Source organism: Nycticebus coucang, chromosome 23, assembly GCF_027406575.1.
Source record: "Nycticebus coucang isolate mNycCou1 chromosome 23, mNycCou1.pri, whole genome shotgun sequence".
Taxonomy (NCBI): domain Eukaryota; kingdom Metazoa; phylum Chordata; class Mammalia; order Primates; family Lorisidae; genus Nycticebus; species Nycticebus coucang.
The window spans coordinates 38,608,041-38,625,286 of NC_069802.1; the positions used below are offsets into that span (position 1 = coordinate 38,608,041).

At 54.3% G+C, this 17,246-nt stretch overlaps 1 protein-coding gene across 8 annotated transcripts in view; it reads left to right on the forward strand.

Annotated features, from left to right (window-relative positions):
- GAK (cyclin G associated kinase) overlaps window positions 1–17,246 on the forward strand; it is a 64,351-nt gene that overhangs the window by 14,621 nt on the left and 32,484 nt on the right. For 7 of the 8 annotated variants that reach the window (XM_053577846.1, XM_053577847.1, XM_053577848.1 and 4 more), the window contains exons 4-11: window positions 289–403; window positions 5,192–5,334; window positions 10,329–10,454; window positions 12,270–12,359; window positions 14,005–14,140; window positions 14,516–14,628; window positions 16,390–16,480; window positions 16,836–16,959. In XM_053577846.1, the coding sequence (XP_053433821.1) occupies window positions 289–403; window positions 5,192–5,334; window positions 10,329–10,454; window positions 12,270–12,359; window positions 14,005–14,140; window positions 14,516–14,628; window positions 16,390–16,480; window positions 16,836–16,959 (938 nt within the window). The remainder of the gene's footprint in view (window positions 1–288; window positions 404–5,191; window positions 5,335–10,328; window positions 10,455–12,269; window positions 12,360–14,004; window positions 14,141–14,515; window positions 14,629–16,389; window positions 16,481–16,835; window positions 16,960–17,246) is intronic. The other variant, XM_053577853.1, reaches the window with a different exon arrangement.

The following is a 17,246-nucleotide window of genomic DNA, read 5'->3' on the forward strand; positions in this document are numbered from 1 at the left end:
GCCTGCACCCCTGTGCAGGATAAATGTTGCAGTCAGGTGTGAGGGGCCAGCACATCTGTCTGCATAGCACCCTGCCGCCCCACCGCTCCTCTGCGCACATCCTCTTGCCTTTCTTGTGGTCCTCTCTGCTCATCTCTCTTTCTGCTCCGCTGTGCCAAAATCGTGAGGTGGTTCAACTAGAGTAGAGTATCATGACTTTAATGTCTGAATGTCAAGACACATTTATTTGGACGTGCACAGAATTATGGACCTGGTTATGCTCATTCTCCTTTAACAAGACACCTGCAGAAAAAACTTTCTGGCCACCCCAACATTGTCCAGTTTTGTTCCGCAGCATCAATAGGAAAAGAAGAGTCGGACACAGGGCAGGCCGAGTTCCTTCTGCTCACAGAGCTCTGCAAAGGTAACGTCCTGAAGGGTCACTGCCTTCTGACATGTTCAGACAACCGTCCAGCATTCTGACCATCTGCTCTTAAGATGATTGTAGTGAAAAAAACTGGCTGGTATCCAGCGGAGCTCTGTGGGAGACACGCGGCTGTTCTCCACAGAGCTTCCCCATCAGGGCCTGGTGCGACCCCCCCCACCCCCCACTCCCCTGGTCTGCAACTGCACAGGTGCTGCACGAGGGCAGAGCGTGATGGTGACAATCCTCGTGGGCCTGGTCCACCAGGGCAGTGTGAAGCCGTGTATAGTTGGTAGGCAGGAGGTCCTGATAAGCAGAGCAGAGGCAGTAGTGTGGGGTGTTGGAGCTCATGGGGGTCCAGCCTAAGATGACCACAGAAAGACTGACCTATTGACAGGGCAGGATATGGGTTTGGGAAACGCTTCAGACTGGCCCACGTCAGGGCAGAGTGGTCTATGTGCTCACCACACTAACTGCCCATGGCAGTGCCCAGTGTCCTGAAGCCTGATTTGCCTACCACACCAGCCTTGCTCCAGTGCTTGTCAAGCCCAGCTGTCAGATGGCCAGGGGACGGCTTCCTGGGCAAACAAGGGGTGACTTCTAAGATGAAGGCCTGGCAGCTGCCCTGGCCTAACTGGGAGGGCAGAGCCAGCAAGGAGCCAGGGCTGCATGTCCCTGGGACCTGCAAGGGGGACTGGGGAAGGAGCAGTGAGGGAGGACAGAGCCAGCAAGGAGCCAGTTCTTCATGTCCCTGGGACCTGCGGGGGGGGCTGGGGAAAGAGCAGTGAGGGAGGGCAGAGGCAGAGTGGGAGGGTATAAGTGGCTCCACATGGGCTGCTGACCTCAAACCAGGCCTTGCGTGGGACACTAGAGAGCCAGCAACTAGCCATCAAGAACCTGTGAGCAGACAGAAGATGATGGAGTAAGGGCTAGAGCCCAGAGAGGGCAGAGGAGAGTGGATGGACAGGGAGCCTGAGGGGAGAGACTGGGGTATTGTGTGTGTGCAGAGAGAAAGTGCAGGGTCCCTTTACTGAGAGGAGATTGGGGGGGAGTCCCTGTGCTGAGGGATGTCCCCATGTGGAGAGGAAGGGGGTCCTTGCCCTGAGAGGGTACCCCATATTGGGAGGAGGAGGAGTAGTCCCTGTGCAGAGAGGAGAGGAGGGGGGGCCCAGGCTGAGAGAATGAATGGGGGTCCCTGTACTGAAAGGGAAAGGAGGGAGTCCCCATGTTGGCATCCTCTCGTCTAGACAGAAGGTGGAATGTAGGGTGCAGACTCTTGTTATCCGGTCTTCGTGGTGATCCCATGTGGGCCCCTTCGGGGTGGGATCTCCTCCCTGGTGGCCCCAGGTGAGGGTGGGTTGCTGCCTCCTGGCCTCAGCCTGGTCCTCTGTGCTGGCCAGGCCCTGTGGCTCCTCACTGGCCACCCCAATGTCATCCTAGGGTTGGTCCTGGGTGTCAGGAAGTGCCGTCTGGGAATGGAGATGGCCTTAACCCTTGGATTGACACTTGTGTGGGTATTCTGTGTTCTGCTTTCGTTCTTAAGTTTTAAACCTCCTGAAAGCAGCACAGTGGACACCATGTGCTACCCACTGGAGTCACCAAAGAGCAGCCCCCATAGCTGCTCAATTTCTCCATGTCCTGCTGAGCCACTTGAACAGAAGGTGCAGGCATCAGGGCAAGAATGTCCTCAGTTCCAGTGCAGTGTGGGGACAGGGCCAGCCATTTCCGTTATGGCTGTAGCCCATTTTGCACCTGACAAAACCCTCGTGATGTGACTGACATGTCACGTGAAGAATGTGTCACACCCTTGTTCAGATGTTTCTTCTTGTCCCTGAAATGGTTTTGGTTATGTCTTATCATCTCCAACTGGGACCAGGACAGGGCTCCTAGTTGAAGTTGCTTGTAGTATGTCTGGAGTCTTGTTTTTTGTGATACTTTTTCTCTCTGGGTGGCCCTGGTCATCTGGGGCCTGTCATGGAACTGGGAAGATGCTGATGGTGCTCCTTCTTCTAGTTCAGAATGCCCTGGAGTCTCCCACTTCTTGAATGTTCGTTATTGTTATTTTTCATTGTAAAAGAATGCATGCTTGTTGGAAAAAAACCAAACAATACAAAGTGGTATGGATGCTTATAAAATGGGATTTTATTATACTACATATGTGTGTTTGCTTTTAAAAAGAAATTTACTGTCTTAGGCATCTCTCCATGGTGGTAGGTGGACCTTGTCTGTCTGAGGCTAGGTGGTTTTCCTTAGTGCACTGAGAGTGGCTCCGCGGCCTCTTTTTGGGGACTCTTTCCAGAGGGGGTGGGAGTACAGCATGTCTGGAGTGTGTGCCAGCTGCCCCTTGATGAGAGAGGTGCTGGACATAGTTGGGTCAGAGCCTGAGTTTGGGACTCTGAGGGGCACCTCCCTCCCCAGCACACTTGGGGCCCTGGGCCTGACAGGGCTTCTGTCCGTCCAGCCTGTTCCTCTGATTGCTAGTGACGAGGGTTCCGTGTCTCTTGTCTCCCTTGTTTATCACTAGGGATGCTAGGAGGTATTTGCACCGTGCAGATTTTTGTTTTAGACAGTTTGAGTTGGGTCGGGGTGAGAACTGCAGCTGATCAACATCTGGCTCTTTCCCAAGGTGGATTAAGGGAGTGACGGAAACAGGACACAGGGTGGTGGTGAAGGGGAGGCCCCTCCCACCTGCAGCCTAGTGCCCCATGGTGTGCCGCTTGTCCATAGTTGGGATTCCTGAAGTAAATGACAGTGGTTGTACAGGGAACTGCTGGGGATTACCTGTCTGGGTGCACATGAGACTGGCCAGTGGGATGCTGGGTGCAGCTGTGGACGTCAAAGCCATGCCACTCAGGCTGGCCTGGGATGTGGGAGGGCCTTGTGCCCTTGTGGGAAGCAGACGCAAGGCTCCTGAGATGTGCTGCAGATGCCTTCTGCTGGGGAGGTCCAGGAAAGAAGGAATGAAAGAAGGAAAGAAGAGGGAGGCAGCTGTCTACAGTTGTGCCACCTGCAGAGATTTTATGTTTAAAAAACCTCTTTTATGGGCAGCGCCTGTGGCTCAAGGAGTGGGGCGCCGGCTCCATATGCCGGAGGTGGTGGGTTCAAGCCCAGCCCCAGCCAAAAACCGCAAAAAAAAACAAAAAACCTCTTTTATTTATTGAGCCTGAGCCAGTTAACACCTACATTGCCCTGCCCTGCCAAGTCTTTCTGGTCCCATGCCAGTCTGTCTGGTCCTACACCTGAATGTCAAGGTCACTTGTCACCTCTGTTGTTGCCTCTGGACCCTGCCTTAGCCGGGCCTGTTTATCTCCTCCTGAGCAAGCACCCTGTTCCCCTGAGGACCCCCCATTCCTCCACCCCTGGACGCACCCCTTTTCCTTCCCCCAGGCACACCCTCATTCCTCCTCCCAGGGGTACCCCCATTTCTCCCAGGGTCCCCTGTTTCTCTGAGGGTGTGGTTGAGGGCTGAGAGGTTCAGAGCGTCAGAGGTCAAGAGCCAGGGCAGTTTGGGAGGGCAGTGGATGCAGGTCTGGAGTCACAGGGCACCAGGTGGAGAGTCTCTGGCAGGCAAGGGAATCTGCATGGGCTGTGCCGTGGGTAATGTGGGCCATAAGTGAGACCCCAGCTATGCAAGTTACAGTGGGGCTTAGCTCTGAGCAGGGGTGACACCAAACCTGCTCATGTGCACATTGCCTGTGTCATCATAACAGTTGCAAAGGCAATGAGGTTACTGGAGCTGCCCTGACACGCAGTCAGAACCTAGAGCTGACCACCCTCTGACTGAAGCCTATCCTCTGACTTGGCTGCATGCGGGCACTAGGATAGAGAGACTTCCCAGGTGAAACTGCCCCCTAAGGTTCACTGGCTGCGTCCTCAACACCAGGGAGAAAGTGGACCCAGGGAGAAGTGGGTGCACATACAGGGAGGGCAGTCGAGTTGAAAGGCGAGTGTGGGAGGTTGTCCCCACTGTGGAAGCGGCAAGTACAAACATTCTGAGGCAGGAGCAGGGAGGGGCCAATGTGGCCAGAGGGGAGCGCAGAGGGAGGAGGTTATCCAGAGGGGGGGGGGCCCTGGATGTTGGCAAGAGCCTTGGTTTTGGTTTTGGGTGGGAACTGGTTGTTGGGGTATGGAGTGTGCCGAGCAGAAGGTCAGGGGCTGTTCTGTGGGATGAGAAGATAGGGCAGAGGATGCCATGCTGGGGGCAAGGCTAGGGTAGGTTGAGTCTGAGCATCTGTGGAGATGACAGGCCAGTTGAGAGCATAGCCCTGTGCTTGGTGGAGAGGGCCAGGCAGACATCTGGCCTGACATCCTTGGTTTCCTTAGTCTGGGTCCAGGCTGAGGGCATGTGCAGGGCCCAGGTCATGCATCCCACATTGGTCACACAGCTTACGTACTCAGGGTCACATGTGTGGTTCCTGAGATTTCATGCCAAAGGGTAAATCCCCAGTTAGCGTTTCATTAGAGAGGTCTGGAGAATGGACATATTTGCAGTCATTTCTTTGTGGGCTGTGAGCTCTGCAGCTACTCCTCTGCGCGGAGCTACCTGGGCCTGTGACCTGCCTGCCTGTCTGACACTGTCCTGAGGCCATGGCCTGCTGCCTCTGCTTCTGGGCACTAGCAGTGCCTGGCTGAAGGAGAGGCCTGGAGTGGCTCTGGGAGCAGGCTGGGCACACAGCCCACCTGGCTCAGGAGAGGCAGCAGCGTCTCCTGGCCAGGAACCATGCTGTGGGCAGTCAGGACACCACCTCCATAGCTCCATGGTGATGCAAATGTAATTGTCTCTTTTAGGGCAGCTGGTGGAATTTTTAAAGAAAAGTGAATCTAAAGGTCCTCTGTCGTGTGATGCGGTTCTGAAGATCTTTTACCAGACGTGCAGAGCAGTGCAGCACATGCACAGGCAAAAGCCGCCCATCATTCACAGAGACCTCAAGGTACCCGCTCCGCCACCTCCGCTGCACATGCCTGCTGGCTGCATCCACATGTGTGGCCACATTAGGCTCAGTGCTTATGAGCACGCGATGCTTTGTGAGCATTTCACCCAGGAAGTTTGAGAAGGGAACAAACTTTTCAGAAGCTTCCCCTGCACACCCTGGAGAGAATTGTCCCGCCCACCCCCCTCTCATGGAACTGTGCTGACATAGAGGCCCTCTGCCAGGAGCCGCCCACGCCTGTGGCCCCAGGCCTCCTCCTGGCTCTGCCTGGGCCTTCATCTGGGCTCCTGGTCCCCACATGGGTGTGGGCTCTGTGGTCCCCGTCAGGACGAGGGTGTACACGGAGCCCCTTGGCTCTCGCTCACGGAGCATCCTGCCCTTTGAGGACACTCATGCCCTGCTGTGGCCCTCAGGGTGTTTCTGTACCCACTGTAATCCCTGGTTCGGCCTCTTGGAACTAGGAGGATGGGGGTGCTCTTTATTTGCTGATGCTGGTGGGAGCTCCCTTACTGCCCCTGCCCCCCAGCCCCGTTTCCTGTTCGGGGTGGATTCCCTGCCCATGGGCTTCTCACTCTGACTCTTCTCTGAGGGGCAGCTCCTGGGGTGTTGGCATGAGCCCGTTGCCTGCTCTGCGCATTCTACTTTGAAGGCACTCTGGCAGCACTGGTTGGGGGACCTTACTTGCCACACTGTTTCCTGGTCATGAAGCCAAGTGTCATGTGCGGCTGTCAGCACCTGCTGCGGTCAGCCCCTTCATTTTGCTGTCTCCCCCCTGCGGGCTCGTGGGAGTGGTTCATGGCAGTCCTCCTGTATCTGTGACCCTTTCCAAGTTTCGTGCTGCACTTGCCTCTCCAGCTCTATGGCCTAGTTTTTATTGTCTTATCCCATTGTGTCTTTTAATAAAAGTGAAGACTCATGAGAATCACCCACATCGTGCAGCCCGCTGGGCCGTGTGCCCTCCTCTCACTGCACTGGGCAAGCCGTGGAGGATTTTGGAGCCATTGCCTTTCAGCTCCTTGTGTACATGTTCTGGGACATCAATGGACTTCTTTTGCTACCCTGACACTGTTCTCCCCCAGCAAAGTGGCAGTGGCCTGAGTTTCCCATCTGCCCAGTCTGGCCTGGCTTCCACTGTGTGTCTCCCTTGGACCTGTCAGCCCAGAACGTGACACCACCAGCTTGTGGGAGGCACCGGCCTTGGCACGGATTCCTCTGGGCCCTGGGAGAGGCTCTGGCCCACGGCATTTCTCAGAGAGTAGGACCCTCTCAGATCTTGCTCCGTGGTGTCTTGCAAGGCACCGAAGTTGGCCTTTACTGGGTCAGGGGGTCTCGTCTATGTGGAGGTGACTTTGTATGATTTGCGGTTGGTGGTCTCTTTCCCCACCCAGATGCCCCACACCCAGAGCATCCACCACTGTCTCACCTGAGGCTGCCTGGAGGACCCCGGGGGACAGTCAGAGTTGCAGTTAGGCCCTGCTCAACAGCCTGTGCCCTCAGTGAGCACCTGACGTGTGGGCCCCGGTGCAGCCCCACCTGGTGCTGGGCTGTGCTTTGTGCTCTCAGGTGTGTCCCCCACCAGGCCCAAAGCTTGGGGAGGCAGCTTCCCCTGCACTCCTCTGGAGGGGGGAGTGGAGGGAGGGCTTTCACTCTGCCTTTCACCAGAAAGCAACCTCACAAGGAAGGCATCTTCATGTAGATTTTGAAGTGGGTGAATGTAACCTTTTCATTTGTCCCTTGAACTTGGAGAGGCCTAGAAAGCCATTGTTTAAGGGTGGCCTGTTGGACAGATGCCCCAGTAGAGAAGCCTTGGAGGCTACAATCCCGCCCTTTCATAGGTGGCCACAGACGCCCACCTTGGGGTGATGTCAGGATCCTTCTCATTCCCTCCCTCCCTTCTCTCTCCTTCTTTCAGTTCCTTCCTCTGTTTTCCTTTCTATGTTTTTTTTTGGATTTTGGCCGGGGCTGGGTTTGAATCCACCACCTCTGGCATATGGGACCGGCGCCCTACTCCTTGAGCCACAGGCACCGCCCCCTTTCTATGTTTTTTAATTATTCTATTCAACTGTCCTATTTGCTTCCAAGTGGGAAGGTTTTTGAGCTTCAAAGTCTGCCTGTATTCCAGAAACTGACATGCCAAGGCCCCATTCTGATGTGGAGAGGTGGGGGGGTTTCTGGGTGGCGGGGAAGGTCCTGTGTGTTGCCTCAGGTGGGTCCTCCTCAGTGGGATCAGTGGTAGATTTTCTTACGTCATTATTACTTTTTTTGGTTTTGAGACAGTCTCACTTTGTCCCCTGGGTAGGGTGCTGTGGCATCATAGCTCACAGCAATCTCAGACTCTTGGGCTCAAGTGACCCTCCTGTTACAGCCTCCCAGTGTGTTGGGACTACGGGTGTGAGCCACTGCTCCCGTCCTTGTTTGTGTTCTAAGGAAAGTGAAAAAAAAGGACGAAATTAGTAAAGAATCAGTGTCTGAGCTTGACCTAGGTTTCACATTGCTTGTTTTCCCACTAGGAGGTGGCTATGATGCGCCAGTGGTGACTCTGCAGAAACCTTGGCAGCTGGGGGCGCCCCTCACATGGGGTGGTGCCTTCCTCATTTCATAGTGGTGTTCTTACTGATGTGAGCTCCACACCCTTCAATGCAGTCTTTCTTTTCTGCTTTAGGATGTGTGAGTGGAATTGTACACCACACACTCTTTTGTGTCTGCCTTCCTTTGCTTAGCATTTTAAGTCACGGGTCTTTGGTGGGGCCCCCACCTCCCTGAGTGTCCGTTGAGGGCACGCGCCCACTTTGTCATCTGGTGTGCAGTGGTGCTGTTTGGGTCCATTCTACTTGCTGGTTCCCAGCAAGCTGGGTCACTCTGCACCCTGTGGACAGCCTCGCTCAGCTGTGTGTGAGGCAGGTGCCCTGGGCTGGAGAGCATGAGCACGTCTAGCTCTGTCCTAAGCCTGCTAGGCAGGCTTTTCACCCTCTGTGAGTCTTGCGGGTGGGTTAGTTTGCATTTCCCTTTTCTTTCTTTCTTTTTTTTGAGACAGAGTCTCAAGCTGTCGCCCTGGGTAGAGCGCTGTGGCATCACAGCTCACAGCAACCTCAAACACTTGGGCGTAAGCAGTTCTCTTGCCTCAGCCTCACAAGTATCTGGGACTACAGGCCCGCACCACAATGCCCAACTATTTTGTTGTAGTTATCATTGTTTGGCAGGCTTGGGCTGGGTTTGAACCCTCCAGCTCTGGTGTATGTGGCTGGCACCCTAGCGCTGAGCTATAGGCATTTCCTTTTTGTTATTGAGGTTGACCACCCTTTTGGTGTGTTCATTGGAATTTGGGTTTCCTCTTTGGAGAAGTAGCTGTTAGCATTTCCTGATTGTTGGTCTGTTCAGTTCCTTTTTCTTTCTGATTTTGTAGACCCTGTGCTGGTTCAGTGGCAATGCCCTTTGTTGTAGGCTGGGATGCTCTGCCTGTCCTGGCATCACATCTGTGCTGTCTTGTCTGTTGAAGAAGTTGTTGCCTCCATAGCTTGGAAGGGTGTCCTGTATGTTGTCTCCTGAAAGATGAGGGTTTCTTTTCATTTTAGTTCTTTTAGAGGTAGGATCCTGCTCTGTCGCCAGCCTGCATGCAGTGATACGATCACAGCTCTCTGTGACCTTGCCCTCCTGGGCTCAAGGGATCCTCCCTCTTGGCCTCCCAGGGTGCTGGGGTCACAGGCTGAGCCTGTGGCTTTCTCACAGTCTGGTGCCCGGGGTCTGTCATGGTGGCACTGGCTGGTTCTCCCATTGGGCCCGTGCTCCTTGTGCTATGACCAGAGCTTCACAGTCAGGCTTTAAAGTTTTTTAGGATTGTTGTAGCTCTTTGTGTAAATTTTTTAATTAGTTTGTCAAGTTCCACTCAAAAAGTTTTTGGGAATTTTGCTGAATTGCTGTGACTCACCCTGGGGGTTGGTGGGGTTTTTTTTTACTGTAAAAGGCTCAAGGATTCACGTTGCAGGCCACACCAGCTCTGTGGGGGTAGAGGTGGCTGGGCAGCAGGGTATGTATTGCTGCTTGCTGGGGGTCAGGGCTTCCGGTAGTGATGTGGTCTGTCACAGATCTGTGTTATTGTCAAGTGTTGTGAAGTATTAGTCTTTTTTTGCTGTTAATTTCAGATTAATATAAGGTTACAATGTTTGCATTTGTTAGGTGAAGTCCTTGTTGTTGTATCCCACACCCAGGAGGAGTACCATGTGCCCCTACGTGGTACCCATTAGGTGGGAACACACCCATCTCCCTCCCTCTCCTTCCCCCCCCCAACTTTTTACTCTGTTGGCGTCCCCCCTCCCCCGCACCATTTAAAAGTGTGAGAGCTATTGTCACAAGCTGTGGGCCGCCTGCACTGCACCTCTTCTCTTAGTATGGTAGTATGTTTTGGATTTAAACATTTATCCCAATTATTTTATAATTTTCTGCATAGGAAGTCTTTGGTCCTTCTTTCATCAGATGTATTTCTAGGCTCTTCATATAATTAATGTAGTTATAAATAGCATATTAAATTTTCTTCTGAGTTTTCTGAAGGCTTTCATTGTATGTCCAACATTGTTAATAGGAATCATTTTTATTTGATTTATGGTTGTTTATCTTCCTTTTATTTATGCATTTAAAAATGTGCAAATTTATACATTTTAAAATGTATATATAGAGAGTTTGATCAGAAAGAATTTAGAACATTGCATTTCTCTCCCTTTGAGGAAGGCCTCTTTGCTGACCTCTGCAGAGTCTGCTCAGGTGGCTCCTAACACCTGTCTGCACCCTGCCTGTTAGGGTGTGGGCTGGTTGCATGTGTGTGTACAATCACACACACCACACTTAGGGTGCTGCAGGGATGTTCAAGTTCTCAGATGGTCTGCATCTTGTCAGGCCCGACTTCAGGGCAGAGGGGCTGGATAGGGTAAGGGGCGGGTCACATCTAACATCCCTGTTTGTTTTTTCTGAGTCCACAAGGACTGTCTTCTGGAATTTTGCAGGTTGAAAACTTGCTGCTTAGTAACCAGGGGACCATCAAGCTATGTGACTTTGGCAGTGCCACAACCATCTCGCATTTCCCCGACTATAGCTGGAGCGCGCAGAGGCGAGCCATGGTGGAGGAAGAGGTGAGGATGCAGGGCCTCTGTATGGGTAGCATGCCCCCCCCACAGTCTGCAGTGTCCCTTTCCCTGGGTCTCTCCAGCCCATGGGTTCTTTGTGCACTGTGTCCCTATAGCCCAGGACCCAAGAAGGTGCCACCACCTGGTAGTATGGGGTTAGCCCTGCTCCAGGTGGCTTGTGGACTGGTCATGGACATAGACAGACCAGCCTGCCAGGAGACTGCATGTTGGCTCAGCCCTCCTCACAACTCTGCCTCTGAATGTTTTATGGCCATTTTTCCCTTAGATTTCTTTTTTGTGATAAAACACACATGACAAAATTCACCAGTGTTACCTTTTGTTGGTGTACGGTTTGGCGGCACTAAGTATAATACCTTCATGGTCTTGAAGAGCCACCACCACTGCCATCTCCAGAAGGTTTTTATCCTTTCAAATATGGCTACTTCTATTAAAAAATACTCTAAAATATGTTTTCGTGGGATGTGTAGCATTTCCATCCAGGAGAGCCCTGCACAGCTTGGACAGTTGGGTGGGCCATTGCTGCCTGGAGGGAGAGCCAGATAGGCTGTGACAGTGTAGAGGGTCCCTTGGGCTCTCAGGGGTTCTGTCCTCGGTGAGAGCCGGGACCTGGCACTGCCTGTGCAGTACAGCCTCAGAGTCTCTAGCTGTGGCACCAAGATAACAGATCCAAGTTAACAAACCCTGAGTTCAGGGTTTCTGTGTAGCCCCAGCCCCCACCTCAGCAGGGCCAGGTGCACTGTCAGACCCAGTGCCGAGAACCCCCAGACTTTTCCTTTTCCTCCTTGGTGAAGTTCTGTTGCTCTTTGGAAGGACATTTGGGTTTGTCTGTTCACGCTAATGGGCTTTACTATTTAGACCAGCGTCAGGCTTGCAGTGAGGTGGGGAGGCACCAGTGGCCTTGTGCACCACTCGATTGTCCTCTTGCTGCTCCTAGGCTCTTCCTCCCCAGACTCTGCCCAGCTTCTTTAGATTCTGCCATGTCTTGGGGTTGTAGGAGTTGTGTTCTGCATAAGCCCTTGTCAGTCACCTGTATCCGGTTTTCAACATCTGTTTCCCCATCCTCAGCACAGCTGCTCTGGAGTAGCTGATCCACACACAAAGGCTGGGGTATTCTCCATTCCTGTCCCATTCTGTTAAAGACATCTCCACCAAGCCCTGATGCAGTGTCTGCAGGGCCTTTCTGCCCACTGCACCGAGGCACCACACACTTTGTCGGGCTGCCGTGCCTACTGTGCACTGAGATTCGTGCTGTCCATGCAGTGTACAGCCTACAGACCTTGCCCCATCATCTGTCCCTTTTTGTATTTGTGGGTTTCTGGGTTTTTAAACTTGAACCAGCCCCGTAGGTATGGTTGAGTTGTCTCTTCCGCTGCAGAAATCTTCTGTGTTCCACTAGATACCAGCAAGAAGCTCTGTTAGTGTGGCGCTCCCTGTGCACTCGAGCAGCAAGGCGCCTGGCCTGCCTGCCGCAGCTCCTCATTCCCTGACGAAGTGGGGTGGCAGGTGGGGTGCATGGCAGGCAGAGTGCACGACAGGCAGGGGCACGGCAGGCAGAGGGTACGGCAGGTGGGTGCTGTGTATAGTCACTTCGTTAAATGTGGGAGGTCACAAGGGATGCGTGGAAATGAGTTAAATCTGAAGGGCAAGTGCAGTGGAGGTGGTGAGTAGGGCCCTGAGATCTTCTGGAATGCAGGGAGGACAGGGTGTTCTGTGGGCTTGGGAGAGTTGTAGAGCACTGATGCAGAATGAAAAGACCTGCTCACATGTAACTTTTCCTTTGAGATGTCTGTTTTTCCTCAGATCACAAGGAATACAACACCCATGTACAGGACACCAGAGATCATTGACTTGTATTCCAACTTCCCGATTGGCGAGAAGCAGGACATCTGGGTAAGGACCTGGTGCTTCTCCCTGGTGGTGGGGCTAGTTCTCCGAGCAGACCAGCCCCTTGGCCTGGCAGCAGAGACTGGTGTCTGCTGGCCTCGCAGCCACACCAAGTCTCTGTTGGCTCAGGATCAGCAGGCCCCTCCACCTCTTTTCCCTTACCATTTCTTTTTTTTTTTTAATCTTTGTCTTCGTCATCGTTTTTTGTTTTTTTTGTTTGTTTGTTTGTTTTTGAGACAGAGTCTCACTCTGTCACCCTCGGTAGAGTGCCGTGGCGTCACAGCTCACAACAGCCTCAAACTCTCAGGCTTAAGTGATTCTCTTGCGTCAGCCTCCCAGGTAGCTGGGACTATAGGTGCCCACCACAATGCCCGGCTATTTTTTGTTGCGGTTGTCGTTTAGCTGGCCCGGGCCAGGCTTGAACCCACCAGCGTTGGTGTATGTGGCTGGCACTGTAATCACTGCGCTATGGTCACTGAGCTGTGTCTTCATCTTAAGACTCACTCATGATTGCCTTTCACGGAGGTGACTTGAGCGGAATCATTAGATGTGCCCTGTGGCGCTGAGGTTGGCCCAGAAGGCCTGCATGGCTGGTTCTGCCCACGTGAGGGCCGGGCTTAGGGGTCTCCTGCCCCCTCTGTGAGTCCAGTGGGGTGCGTTGTGCCCTGTGCTGCCCCTGAGTTGTCTGTTCACCCTGCCCTCGTGTGTCCAGAGGGTTCTCCTAGGAATGGGCATTATGTATCATCGCTTCAGGCTGGCCCAGGCACCTGTGACCTGAGCCTCAGACCTCCCATTTGGGCTTTGTGAGGGCCCCGCACAGGCCCACGTGGACATGCTGCATCTATTCCTGGGGCTCCAGGTTGAAGACCTTTGTCCTTTGAAATGCGTGGGTGATAGGCATCCACGGTGTCTTTAACCTGTGCCACCCCAGCACATGTCCCAGCAGGAAGATACCTGGACATAGCTCTATGGAGTCCCAGTGCCCTGGTGTGTGCTTACTCTTGGCCAAATCAAATATTGATGTTGAAGTCTCACCACTCCCTCTTTGAGCCCTCATAGCTGGGTGTTGTGGAGACCAGGAGAGCCTGATAGTACCTTCAGGGCTTGTTCTGCGGACGTCCTCAGCTGACTGCTATGTTCCATCCTTTCCTTCCCTGACGGTGCAGCTCGTTCTCTGTGCTGCTTTGCTGTCACAGAGGACAGTGGGTACCTGCCCTGCACAGCAAGGTCTGTGTTGGCGTCCCCCCAGCCCCAGAGCCCACACATGTGAATGTGGGGCCTGTTTAATTTTGAAAGGGATGTGTTGATTCAGAATAAGAGTTTGGGATTTGTTTATAACTATGATCCAGGTAGTTCTTTGTGGTGGGCAAAGATGGAAAGAACATGGCTCCCCATGTGGTGGAGAGGGCTGTTGCTATATTTGCTCAGCTAGGTGGTTCTTTGTAAGTCATGGCCAAAGTCTGGCTCAACCATAAAACCCAACAGAAGCTGAGATCCTCGTCCCCTGAGTGCTCTTCCAACCCTGGCACCTGTCCTGTGTCCTGGTTTCTTGTCTGCCATGGGCTCCTGGCCTCCACTCTCCCCCAGGCCCTGGGCTCTCGGCCTCCGCTCTCCTCCAGGCCCTAAGCACTCAGCCTGCCCTCTCCCCCAGGCCCTGGGCTGCATCCTGTACCTGCTGTGCTTCCAGCAGCACCCTTTTGAGGATGGAGCGAAACTCCGAATCGTCAATGGGAAGTATGCGATTCCTCTGACTGACACCCAGTACATCGTCTTCCATGACCTCATCCGTAAGTCCCCATGGTGGGCGCTTAGGGCAGGAGCCGGGGCAGCTACCCTGTTAGGCTGTGGGCACTGCTCACTGGCTGGCACTGCCCTGTCTCCCACCCGGGGCCATCATTTTGACAGCATCCCTGGTGGGGGCTTTTCTGCAGAGTCTCACCCACTCAAACGTGGGTGAGTCTGCCAGGCTGTGAGTGGCAGTTGGATGATTCTGTTCAGTTCTGTGTAACTCTTCCCTTCCTTGTTCCCTTGCTTGCTTTGAAAGAGTCTATGTGTAAGTACATGGCTCCTTAGTTCTCTGTGACCTCTTGAGCATGTGGCACTCTCTCTCTGGATCCCAGGGGTCACGGTGCCACGCTTATACTGCTGTGCTTCTGCCACAGGTGCCATGCTGAAGGTCAACCCAGAGGAGCGGCTGTCCATTACCGAGGTGGTACGCCAGCTGCAGGAGATTGCAGCTGCCAGGAACGTGAACCCCAAGTCCCCCATCACAGAGGTGAGGGTGGCGCAGCTGAGTAGGGCTCTGGGCCCCAGGGCTGCCTGTGATTGGCCCCCACCCACTTTACTGTGGAGTTTTGCAGTCCCAAATTCAGGGCTAGTGTGGGGGTAGGGCTCTGGGCTAGTGGCTACAGAGGCTTGGGCAGGGCCCAGGAGCCCTGAGGTCACTCTACACGTGCCTTCATAATGGTTTTTCCCTGGACTTTGGGCAGAGTGTGAGTCGTCCTTGTGTCTTGCAGCCTGAGGGCAGTGTCCCATGTGTTTCACGGGGTTTCCTGCTTCAGGTCTTGGGGCTTAGCCTGGGAAGGGTCCATTTTCAGCCTCCCCTGGCTACTGATGGCCTTCGGGGCTTGTCTTCGTGGGGGTGCTGGGCTGAGATCCCATGTGGCCATCCGCTTATGGAGAGCAGTAGGCCAAGCAGGCACTAGCATGGGGTGGCCAGTAGCTGCCCTCTAGGCCTTTCTAACTCCCAGGGACGGGCAGATGGTCACCTACACCAGGTCCTGTGGTCAGAGAAGACTTGAGGTCTGGCTCCCCACCACAGGGAGCCAGGTGGGAAGCAGGTGGAGTCTCTGGGCGTCTGAGACTCTGGTGCTCCTACTCTGGTGCTCTGTCCACAAATCCCAGCTGCCCACCTCCCTGGCACTGCCCATTTCTCTGGTGGGTGAAGCCCTAGGGTCTCGCTCTGTGACCCAGACTCCTGGTTCTTGGATCACAGGTGCTTTGAGATGCTGGGTTCTTTTACTCCATCATGGCTGACATAAGACTTCCCAGGGCCCTTTGTGGGGCTGGTCGTGAGGGGCTGGCCCTGCTGTTGCCTGGGTGGACATAAAGCCCGAGAAGGAAACATCACAGTTGCTGGCCTGAGTTCTTGTCTGTGGACAGGGGCCCTGAGATAGGAGATGGGTCTGGGAGTGGCGGGTCTGTGATTCTCGTAGGGGCAGCAGTGCATGTACAGCCCAGGGGCCTGGAGGTTACAGGGGCAGAGCGAGTGGGGGGAGTGTCTTCTGGCGGCTGAGGTCTATAGGGCTGGGGGGAGTCCCCATGCACACCAGGAAGCTGTGCATGCGAAGGTCCCAGGTGTGCTGTGGTTGAGGTGTCCATGCTGTCGCTGGCCTTGTTAGGAAGCTCACGAGGTCTTTCAGGAGGAAGGGGAGGCAGAAGCTACAGCAGCTCTGCTCTCTGCTCTCTTCAGAACCTTTGGGCAGCAGCAGGTGTAGGGGGTACTGGGGCAGGAGGTGCTGCTGCAGTCACAGGCCTAGTGGATGGCGCCTGAGCGCTCTGCTTAGTGCTCGTAGGTGAGGACCTAGGGGACAAGCATCAAACCCCTGCCCCAGCCACCCAGCAGGGCCGAGAATAGGGGAAAGTAAAAACACTAGATTGCCAAGGAGGCAGTGAGCTGCTGGGCTGGAGATAAGGGAGCCTGGGGCTCAGGTTGGCGTGTCTGTGTCCACCGGTGAACGGACTGGGGCAGGTGGTGGGAGAGCATGAGCAGTCCCTGGGTCTGAGGGTCAGACTGGACAGAGGGTGCCGAGAAGCAAGCCCAGTCTGTCTGGGTCTCACAGGGCTGCCACGCAGGGTGACCTGTGTGTGACCTGCCTTGGGTTCAGGTTGTCTGCTCAGACTTTACAGTGGACCAGATATGGGATCCAAGTGGGTGCAAGTGCTTTCTCTGTGGCCTGAGAAGGTGGGAATTGTTACTCTGACTTTTGCCAAGGTCAATTTAGGAATCAACTCTTTTGTATTTCAATCATTGCAGCTCCTAGAGCAGGACGGAGGCCATGGAAATGCTGTTCCATCCCGAGGGCCCCTTCCTGGAGGCCCTGCCAGCAGTGGCTACAGTGCAGGTGGTATGTTGGCCCCAAAACACTGCTGTCCTGCTCTGTGGGGCTGTCAGTCCCTGGCCAGGACACTTAAGAGCTCAGTACTTAGGACACGTGCCGGCTAACGGTACACCAAGACTCTTCCCGATTTCATCCCCCCTACCCCCAATCCCCTCATCCCTGTCCCTACTCAGGAGTGTGGAGGGACTCGCCTGGGCCCTTGGGTTGTTTTCCTGGGGCCCAGCCCCTGTAGTCGCCAGCTGAGCCCTGGCACAAGCAGTGGCCAATGGGGCTCCACTGGCTACCGGGAAAGGCTCTCAAGGGGCTGAGTTCCTCATAGGCCACACCCACAATAGCCGGCTGAGACCATCTCTCCCTGTAGGCCTGGCCCTGGTGGAGTACGACCAGTCCTACAGCGGCTTCCTAGACATCTTGCGGGGTGGTACCGAGCGGCTCTTCACCAACATCAAGGACACGTCCTCCAAGGTCATACAGTCAGTTGCTAAGTAAGTGTGAGGCACGTAGGCCATGTTTTCTGGGCTCATCCAGGTACAGCCCAGATCCCTAACCCTACTTCCTGTCTGCCATGGAAAAGTCACACAAGAGCCCCAGAGGCTGTGGGATTTGCATCCCTGTCATCCTGAGGTCCTGAATGCATCCAGTGCCCCTGTGCAGCTGGGCGGTGCCCTTCTGTCAGCCACCTTGTGGGGCCCTACTATACAGAGACCTGGGGACCCACCTGGCACGCTTAATTTTTCAAGTCTTGCTGTGGTGACACCTTCATGGGGCTGTC